We start from the raw sequence: 10,377 nt of genomic DNA on the forward strand, positions 1-10,377 counted from the left end.
GTAGATGCTACTCTAGATGAAAGATACTTCGCCAGTAAGAAATTTAATCGTTTCTGTTGAGTTATACCCATGATGATGTGAAGTCAGAACTCATTTACACCCCAGTTTGTCAAAGCCTGCTTTTACACCAGTAGATATCAACTTCACTGATGGTTAATGCTCATGTTTTTCTTCTCAACGTCATTGCATCGTAACGCTTTAACCAATATTCGAACATTAACGCACAGTGCACCAGTTAAGGCGCCATTGCACCAGAATTCTAGAGTTACCCAACAGGCCAACACCCTACCGGAATGACAAATATCCTAGTAAACCCTGGTGCATATTCTAATCTAAGTGTTAAAATAATGTATATGTATCCCCCCTAGTCTTGCTGATCTAGCTCTTGTCAAACAAGAAAATAATCTACACGGTTTCTGTTTGACTACATCTTGGAAGCAAATAAAGTTTGGTAAAATAAAAAAAATGAAAGTAAAATTATTTCAGAGAAAGAGAATAAAATTAGGTCTGACTTCTTCATATAGATGACCCTAATGCGAACATTGATCCAGGAGTCAACCCATCCTTCAGAAATCAGAACTACTACACATCCAACCTCGTGAGAGAAAAATTTCACTATTTCACTACTCGAGTAAAACTTCTTTTTTCTCAACTCTTGCTCCTACCCAGCTATCCATGTGAATTGTTGTCTAGTATATTACACATATTCAGTAAGACAATTAGTAAGGCAACCTACATACTCTAAACAAACTAAAAAGAAGCATGTGTATCCTCCAACTCTGGCTCTAATATTGCACCAGGTGTTGCAAGAAATCTCTTAGCAAAACAGTTTTTGCAACTAATCTACTCTTTCAGATCTTACAATCTGCACCACCTCCCCCTCTCTCCAGTGTCTGCCTCCTCTTGAACCAAGCAGCTCTACAACTTCTTTCTTTTATCCTTTACATCTTTCAAATTTATCAACACTCTAAATAACAGTATCATTGTCATGACTGTCCAAGAGAAAGGACGTCTGCTGCTTGGGTCTCCACAAAACCGCATTTCTCATCAGGATCATTTGTTATAAGAGATTTACCGGATGGAACAACCTGAAGCAAAGATTACCGACTGAGTTAGGGCTTAGCTAAGAAAGATGAAAACTCGAATTACATGGCTGAAAAATCTCTACAGACTTACCTGATCTTTGGCTGAATTACTGGTAACCGCAGTTTTTTTCCTTTTGGTTTTGCACTTGATGCTTATAGGAGCCTTTTTGTAGTCTTCATCATCAAAATTTTGGTCCGACACCTCTGGATTATTTTAATAAAGCAAAACGATCAGAACATCTACACAACTAAGTGATATAAATACATGCTTAGAAGTAGTAACTATTAAGCTTCATCATGATAACCAGGAAATTCAAAAATGCTTAGTTAGAGAACTAAACTAGGTTACAACACCTTGACAGTATAGACTTCACAAAAAGCAAAAGGGTCGGTGCTATTAGAGTTACCTAACTTAATTTCTGTATTCCTAATCCTAAAAGGTGGAAACATGTAACCTGCAAGTCGAAGAATCCTAAAAGTACAGAAGTTCTATAGAGACGAACCATCACGTCCATAGCATCAGTTTGCAGCATAGAAAAGGTAATATGGATCTGCCACGCACGATTCAAAACTACAAAGGTACCAGATAAATAGTACTACATTTCCTGTAAATTTGAATCCACATACTGTAGTTTTCTAAAATTCTGGTCCACACTTATTAAAGGCACTATTCTCTATTTTTATGGAGGCATTTAAAGATCAAAATCACAAACATAGCATAGTGCGAGGTAGGCATAGGCATCTGAATGTCAATGAATTATAATCATGGAACGTTGAACTTGAAACCTCATTGAGACGAAGAGACGAAAGTTCTACCAGGAAATGGAACAAGCTTTAGTAAACCTGCTACCTGTATTGCTCTCAATTGAATCTTGATGATAGAGGCGTTTGTGTCCAGCAGAGAAGTGAATTGAACTTGTTGTCACTCCACATGACACCATTTTCTGCTCTCTCACGTAGGTTGCATGACTAGAATGTGCACAACCGTCTTTCAAGCTGGCTGATGAAACTTCCCGTTGCTTATCCCCAGACCTGAAATGCTGGATCCATTGATTATTTGGAAGAGCATGAGTTTCATCTGCAATATCCAACTGAGGTTGGGCTCTTTCAAAATTAATTTTTTGCCAGCTTCCACCTCGAAGAACCTTGAACTATAAGAGAAACATGATTGGACAACAAAAGTGATTTTGTAAGACATTTATTACAAGGCCTAGAGACGGCTTCGCAAAGCACATGGTATTTGAAACACAGAATACAATTCCACACCTGGCCGGAGGAACTAATCGCATTTGATCTTCTTGAAGAGTTCAAATCCAGTTTATTTCTTTCTCTCCCGCCAAGCAAATCAGTGGAACGGGAACCAAGATTATATAACTGTTTGACAAAAGAAGCTTCCATGGAACTGAGATACAATCTGTGCTTCTCATCAGTCCATTCTGTTACCAAAGGTTCTGCCATCTGAATCTCCTGAAATGGAACATTCATCATGAGGCTACATGGAAATCCATAATAAAACTTTGGCAGCTTATACGATCTAGCCTAGCTACACCTCACTGGATGCATAAATAGGTGTTAAAAAGAAGTCCACCCAAATCAATGGAAATGGCTCACAACATCCTTTGGTAGCCTAAAACTAGTGTGTACCAAAAAGTATATTAGATCTCTCAAGTGTCTGTCTACCTACTATATACTATACAGTATGTTTATTTCTAATTAGTCAGAGCAAGTGTTTTACATACACTAGCTACTTCTCATCACTAGACAAAATATCTTGAAAAATTATGGTTGGAAATGAATTCATCAATGAATAGTCCTGTTTTCATGTTTTCTCAAAACAAATAATAGAATCTCGTATTATTTCAAAGGAACTTAGCAAATAATCTAAGAAAATTAGCATATCATTAGAAACCATTAAAAAAATGACCTAGTTGCCTATGCAGAAAAAATCAAACCGAACTAAATTTCACATTCTTCAACCCTAACAAGAAACAATATCTAAAACAAATAGTAATACTCAAACAAATCAATACAAGGAATATACATAAGTAACATAACCCAGATAGAAATCTCTTCAATCTATCAACTAATTAAGAAAAATATATATATATATATATATATATACATAATCACAATAATGATGAAAAAACGATCCATAATAACAATGGAAAAAACGAATAGAAATCATTACCGGCCTCACAATCTCGTCACTCAGAACCAAATCCTTGGAATTATCCCCAGTAAATTCCGAAATCACGAAGCTATTCTCTTACTTGATCTGAGAAAACAGTTAGAACCGAAAGAAAAAAGATTATTCGTCTATTTTTAGTCTGAAAATATCTTCTGTCAAAGATATTTCGCCATTTCTAGAGAGAGAGAAGGAGAAAATGAATTCATGGATCAAATTTTTTGTGTTTTTTAATTTCGCTTTTTATTCCAGATGAGATGATAGATAGAGAGAGAAACAAGGGCAAGAGCGTCGCGTCGTGTCGTAAAATATCTATCCAGATGGCTTCGCTTTTTCGACGTGTCGTTACAGTCTGGGTAGTGCCAAGTCGGACTCTCATAAATATCTAGGCGAACAAATGAGACACTGGGTCTAGATATTTTCTAGGAACGGAAATATCTGTCATTATTTATGATTACGTGGCTCATACTGAACACGTTTTACAATTAGATTTTTTTTTTGGGGCACCGGCGCACCGCTTGATTTGTACTAATTTGTCGCCTCTTTTTCTTTGTTTATTCTTGTTTGATTTTCGTCTACTGGAAGAAGATATTTTGCACCGCTCAATTGGGGCCCCGGAAAATAACTGGGGGCTTCCCATTAGAGAACAAAAAAGGGTCATCCAATCCTAATTTGGATCATCCCTTATCCAAATATTTTGGTAATGTCTAATCTATCCCTTATCTAATTAGTGGTAATCGCATTTAATTAGTGTAAAATTTTAAAATCAAAATCAAAAATTTAAAATCAAAATCGAATTTTTTTGTTCCGAATCTTATGTTTGGAAAAAAAAAATCTGCGCAAATTTGTATGAAAAGTCGTCATGAAATTTTTGAAAAAATAACAACCATCAACGGTCGTCATTGTTTCAGTAACGACTCTAAGCAATCGTTATTATTTAAAAAACGACCCTCAAGAATCGTCATTGTTCTAGTGTCGACTCTAGACAGTCGTTATTATTTAATAAACAGACACTCAAAAAAAATTGATTTTGATTTTAAAGTTTTGATTTTGATTTTTAAAAAAAAATAAAAATAAGGGATAAAACAGTATTTTCATTTTACTGTTGATAAGTTCCTGAAAATTTTGAGGTGCAAACAAAATTGGTGAGGCCCCAATTAAAATCTAAGACCCCCAACTAAGCCCTGATATTTTGAACTTTTTTATAGTTTGGGATAATGTCTAGTTATTTCTTGGAGATTACTCCTTCTACCTAATTTTCTTCTTATCTGGAAGAGGCCTCGTTCAGTGGACGAGCTGGGAGATGAGGTAGGGTATATAGCTTACGCAAGTCACTTTGTTAAATAATCAACTGGAATTAACTGGAAAGAGGCCTCATTCAGTGGACGAGCTGGTAATGGTATGCACTTTTGACTATTTAGTTTAAAGAGTAATCACTATCAAAATTAAGTCAAATTAAGAGATTGGGATGCCTACATAAAATTAGACTCCAAGAATCACCCTATTCGTGGCCAAAATGTTTCCAAATAAAGAGAAAATGCTTGCACATGTTTAACCAAAGATTTTTTTTCTAACTTTCATGTTACAACGTTTAAAAAGTTACAAATACACTGATACGCTGAGGGGAATATAAACGTCAACCATCTTCCAACTAAACAAAACAAGAAGCAAAACACTTATACAAACCCTGGAAGAAAAAATGGTGTTTAAGAAGAGACTTGATCAACTACTTTGTGTAAATTAAATTTATTCAAAGCTCCTAGAAACAATTGCTTTCAGATGACATGCACGGAGTAAAAAATTGTGGGTACCATCTCTTTATGGAAGAAACGAGGGCGAAGTTCAGGAGGATAAATGCTTTTGCTCACCTCCGGGAATTACACCTTCTTTCAAATCGACTTGGCCTGCAGAATCAAAGGAAAACAGTAAATTATTGGGTACCCATATTAGAAAAGTTGACACTTCGACACCCGTCTAGTTCGGGACCTCAAGGTTCTTGGCATGATTGAACCTTCAGCTCTTCATCTCCAAAATCTCGAAGATCAAGAATGGAAGTATTCAGACTTGGGTGAATCTATTTCACTCCTTTGAATGAGCAAACTATTGAGCTCCTCATTTTCCAAATACTTAAAATGATCAACAATGGCAGTGGTGCCAAACTCGAATGAATCCATTTGACATGGAATTTTAAGAATGATGAGTTGGAACTTTACCAAACAAGGAACTTAGAGATGGAGTCTTCGACGCACCCTTCGACCTTATTGTACCTGCAATGCACATGAAAGATTAGCGGCTCTTACTAGTAACAGACCAAGACGTGAATTACATAATATAACCAAATCAGGACATGAAATTGTAAAACATGCTCACCTGATGATCCAAGAGCTTTTAGACCATCTGATTTCTTGTAAGTATATCCTATGAAATTGGCATCTTTTGATGTCAGCATCTGCAATTGACAAGAAAATAAATTAGCTATACTGATATCGTTTCATGCCTTCCATAGATAATTCCACTGACCTCAAAAAGAATAATAAACAAAAGAAATTTCTAAGAGAAGGAATATGATTGTTGGTACCTTACGCCAAGGTCCCACTCTTGGCAACTCTGCTGTAGGATCTTCTACCTATACATGCATAGAAAATTACAACAATTAGTTTTCAGGTAAGAAAGGATAAGAACAACGAATTGCAGACATGATGAAGAAAAAACACACAGGCTTCATATAAATTTATAATGCTTTTGTCATGAAGAGAGAAATTATAAGGCAGAAAAAATGTTAATTTCTATTACAAGGATGTAAGGTATCTTAATTAATGAATGCTGCATAGAGACAACAATGACTATGATCTCAAACGTAAATTCATGAACACATATCTGTCCCTCTCATGCGTGGTGAGGGGAAGAAGATATATATATTCTTCTGTTAAAGCATGAAAGGCAGGTACCAGCAAAAGTTTATCCAACTATCTGGTTCTTTCTTTTCAATAAAGCGACAACGATTGTTATCAATATAGCAAGATTATCACACCATTAATTCGCGACGAATTTGAAATAGCTTGAACTCACATCATCGAACTTCTCAAAATTCTGCGTGTCTAATTCCCCATCAACAACAGGCTGGTAAGCTGCTTCCATCTCATATAACTTGTCCCACTGACAACCTTCAAACCATGGATGTGCCTGCAACAACATTTGGTGAGATCCAACACGATAACGTCATGTACTAGTCCTAAGTGGATAATATTTACTCAGCAATCAGTACACTTACTTCTACAATCAATTTACAGAATATAAATTTGCCTAATAGTAAATCACCTTTATTTCTTCCACTCCTCCTCTGGTTCCCAGTCTAGTTTCAACATCACAAAGCAAGTGACAGATCAGATCCCTAGCCTTAGGTGATATTTTTGGTTCCTCGGGGAATTTCAAGCATGTTCTCCAGTTAATTATCTGAAAAGCATCCATCTTTTAGGCACCTGTTGAGATATAAAAAAGGAGGTGTACCTCACTAAATCTGAAATGAGTGTCACTTATAATTTACCTTGCGACAAGTAATTCTTGGGTCTTCGGAACAAAAGGGAGGATATCCTATAAGCATCTCATACATAATTGCGCCCAAAGACCACCTAAATCGTATTAAAAAAACAACAACAAGGCATAAGACAAACCTAAAAATATGAAAAGGGTCGAAGCAGACTTTTCCGAAAATTACTAATTTTTGTTTTCTTTAGCAGACTGTGTCCCGACGAAGTTGTAGACCTAAGACTCCCCCTCATAACTTGAAGTCCTAAATTATCCTATTACCTCATACTTTCTTGTATCTGAGACATGTTTTCTGAACTACAGACTGCCAGTTCTCCCTCTGCCAGCCATTTAGACAGAGTACTCAATCTTGAATTAATTGCTTCTATCAAAAAAAGTATTACATTATTTTGTCTTCTTATTTTACACCACTATACTGTCATACCAGCAGGATGCGGATACAATTCGTTGTTTCAAGGAAAATGAAAGCTTGAAACTTAGGTTAGTCATTGAGTAAGAAAAATGCAAGTGACTCCATAACTCCTAATTAGCAATCCCTGTGATAATGACACTAGATAAGAACCAAGTTGAAAATTCTCAAATGTATGTGAAACATCTATCAAATGTTTTACTAATATTAGAAATGCCAGACATGCTCTAAAAGTTGAAGCTTGAGAAGTAACTCACCAATCACACTCCATTCCGTAACCTTTTTTCAGTAGAACTTCTGGTGCCATATAATCAAGTGTCCCCACGGTTGAATAAGCCTAAAGGATAAAAGCATAGTGTGCTAAGGCAGTTCCAAAAAACACTCTTCAATACGACCAGAGTGAATATTTGAAAGTAACTAGTTTATCCATATAATGCAGCATATTTCTAAAATGTGAACCATAAATTACCAATACACGACGGTTGCGCTTCCATTTAAGCAACTGATCTTTAGGCATTGACCAAGGCTCTCCATCGGGCCTAGAATTTCCTTCCGCTTCAGCCATATTTGTATCTTGAATGGAGAAATCTTCATTTTCCAACAAAATTGTTGAATAATTATAATCAAGAGGCTTACACAAACCAAAATCAGAGAGTTTCACGTGACCATTTTTATCCAACAGTAGGTTATCTGGTTTTATGTCCCTGCAAACAGATCAACCACAAAATCAGATGTTTGTTTTTTAAATAAGAAGAATCAGATGGCAAAATGGCCTTACTACCTGTGAACATAGTTATGTTGGTGTATAGAGCTAATAGCTAAAATGCTCTCTCCCATGTAGAATTGCGCGACATTTTCACAAAGAATATCTTCTCTCATCAGAAGAGTCATGAAATCACCACCAGGTAAGTACTCCATGATAAGGTATAAGAATTCAGAATCTTGAAATGAGTAGAAAAGCTTCACAATACACCGACTATCAACTTCTGCTAGCAAATTCCTCTCAGATCTAACGTGCTCAACCTAAAAAATGTTCATACATAAAAATGCTCAGGACAAATGTTCAAGTAGCAGACATCAGACTATATAAAGAGATCACGTGTCAAATCATTCACCTGTCCACGACTAAGCATTTCCGATTTCTTCAACTTCTTCATGGCAAAAACCTGTCCAGTTGTTTTAGCTCGGCAAAGTCTAACCTGAATTAATCACCAACAAGTTAATCAAATTATAACTCCATAGTTTCCCATTTGCAAAGTACAGTTTCACAAGATACAACCCGGTATCGAAATTGATGATGCCTGGTCCATACCTCACCAAATGCACCTTTACCAATTAATGTTAAGAGTTCAAAATCATCAATTCCAACTTTATGCCTTTGCAATCGCATTAATTCCGTCTCCTTCCGCTCCAAATTTCTTAACATTTCTTGTTCTTCCTCATTTGAAATTTGAGCTTCTGCTGCTTTTCTTTGTAGTGTTCGCCGTCTTAACAAGAAATTAGAAAATCCATAATCAAAATCGTAAACACATTAACTACAATCTAAACACAAAACTACATTAGGAAATCACACTAAATTCAACTTCAGCAGTCAACATCAGTTCAAGAGAAGTGATGTAACGAGTCAGAGAAGTAGTTTGAAATTGAAAATTCAGAAACGAACCTTTCTAATCGATCATGAAGTCCTTGTAAATAGTTCTTATAGTGATTCTCAATAATCTGTTTAGCAGCAGCAGCTTTTTGTCTGGTAAACGGAGAAGAAACAGAAACATCTAAATCACCACCATTCATCGAAGGAGAATCAACTCCATATTCTCCTCCTCCTCCTCCGTTACGATCTTCTTTCATCTTCAAAGTTCCAAGTTTCCCTCCACCACCATCACCACTTTCCATTTCTCTCTTGACCTAATTCCACACTTGGTAATCAGATGAGATCTAAATTACTAATCAACAAAGGATTTAAGCACTTGAATTCAGAAGTGATGAATGAATAATATCTGTGTTATTTAATGAAGACAACCAAAAAAAAAGGATGAATTCAATTTAAGAAAGGTATTGATTGGATGGAATCTGACGGTTGTAAGAACTTTCCAGCTATGAGTTCAAATCAAAAAAACATGAATACCAATGTGAAAGATGAAAAAAACTAGATCGATTGAGCTGTCTCTTTCTTGGCTATCTTCATAGAAAAACAGATATATATATATTGATTATTAAAATGACATAAAATATAAAATTAGTTACACTGAGAAAGTAAAGAAATAACTGTTGGTTTTTGTAGTTTTGTGATGTAGTTTAGGGGAAAATAGCAAGAGTTTGAAGTGAAACTAATCTTTTTATTTATTGTTACTTTAGAATCCTGGAAATCAACTTTTTACTATTCATCGTCATCAGCATGATTCTAGTCCAGTAAGAAGTTTGAAGGTGTTATTAATGGATAAAGAAAGAGAGTTTTACTATTCATCGTTAGCTTGCAGCCTTGTACTAAACAACTGATACAAATTCTTCAATCTCTCTCTCTTCTTTTCCTTTTTAGTCTGTTGATTTCTCTTTTTTATTTTCCTTTTTGTTTTGTTTCAACTGAGGAAAATTTCACAAATTAAGTTATTGACAGGTGAGGCCAGTAAGTATGGATAAAGAAGAAGGGAAAAAGGCTATACGTACACAACAAGAATGTGTTCGTTTTTGCCACTGGATATGGTGAGCATTTTCCACATGCGGCATATATGTACTGTACAACGACTACTCTAAGCAACTCGTGAGTTGCATTTTGGATGGTAAATGGGTGATGCGTCATTAATGCCACATACCAGGAAATGCAACTAGTTATTCACTGAATGAGGGCTGACACACATTATTATTATTCTTAATGCAACGGAGATTATCCAAATTAGGTTCAATGAACATGATGAGATTGGCATTGAGATGTTTTGCTAACGAGGAGCCTGCCGAAAACAACCCACATTGACATGTTTTTCTTTATCTTTCCATTCATTTTTATCTATTTCCAGCTTCCAAGATCACCACTAATTTATTTAACTAAAACGTACACCCTGGGAAATGCACGTGGCTGTGTTGTGGTATCATAAATGCACCTCGATCTCTCTCTTGAATATTCGTCACTCTTTCTCATACCTAAATGTATGGGTCTG

General features: G+C 35.8%; 2 protein-coding genes across 4 annotated transcripts; both read right to left on the reverse strand.

The window, feature by feature from the left end:
* Positions 1 to 431: 431 nt before the first annotated feature.
* LOC113346652 lies at positions 432 to 3,501 on the reverse strand. Of its 2 annotated transcripts, none has more exons than XM_026590130.1 (5): positions 3,274 to 3,501; positions 2,352 to 2,543; positions 1,936 to 2,236; positions 1,177 to 1,289; positions 432 to 1,088 (listed from the first exon to the last, which is right to left on the reverse strand). In XM_026590130.1, exons 2-5 carry the CDS (start codon positions 2,541 to 2,543, stop codon positions 987 to 989), a joined length of 708 nt encoding a protein of 235 aa, XP_026445915.1. In that variant the 5' UTR covers positions 3,274 to 3,501; the 3' UTR covers positions 432 to 986. The 2 variants fall into 2 exon arrangements, with proteins under 2 accessions (XP_026445915.1, XP_026445914.1); XM_026590129.1 differs by having other exon boundaries at positions 2,352 to 2,552; positions 3,274 to 3,500.
* Positions 3,502 to 4,808: 1,307 nt separating this feature from the next.
* LOC113346651 (serine/threonine-protein kinase 38-like) lies at positions 4,809 to 9,701 on the reverse strand. 2 transcript variants are annotated; one of them, XM_026590128.1, is made up of 14 exons: positions 9,683 to 9,701; positions 8,889 to 9,130; positions 8,538 to 8,712; positions 8,341 to 8,424; positions 8,007 to 8,248; positions 7,695 to 7,929; positions 7,483 to 7,562; positions 6,815 to 6,899; positions 6,589 to 6,723; positions 6,340 to 6,453; positions 5,849 to 5,896; positions 5,641 to 5,719; positions 5,484 to 5,537; positions 4,809 to 5,174 (listed from the first exon to the last, which is right to left on the reverse strand). In XM_026590128.1, exons 2-14 carry the CDS (start codon positions 9,116 to 9,118, stop codon positions 5,113 to 5,115), a joined length of 1,623 nt encoding a protein of 540 aa, XP_026445913.1. In that variant the 5' UTR covers positions 9,119 to 9,130; positions 9,683 to 9,701; the 3' UTR covers positions 4,809 to 5,112. The 2 variants fall into 2 exon arrangements, with proteins under 2 accessions (XP_026445913.1, XP_026445912.1); XM_026590127.1 differs by lacking the exon at positions 9,683 to 9,701 and having other exon boundaries at positions 8,889 to 9,628.
* Between the last annotated feature and the right edge of the window lie 676 nt (positions 9,702 to 10,377).

The sequence above is a fragment of the Papaver somniferum genome, chromosome 2, assembly GCF_003573695.1.
Source record: "Papaver somniferum cultivar HN1 chromosome 2, ASM357369v1, whole genome shotgun sequence".
NCBI lineage: Eukaryota > Viridiplantae > Streptophyta > Magnoliopsida > Ranunculales > Papaveraceae > Papaver > Papaver somniferum.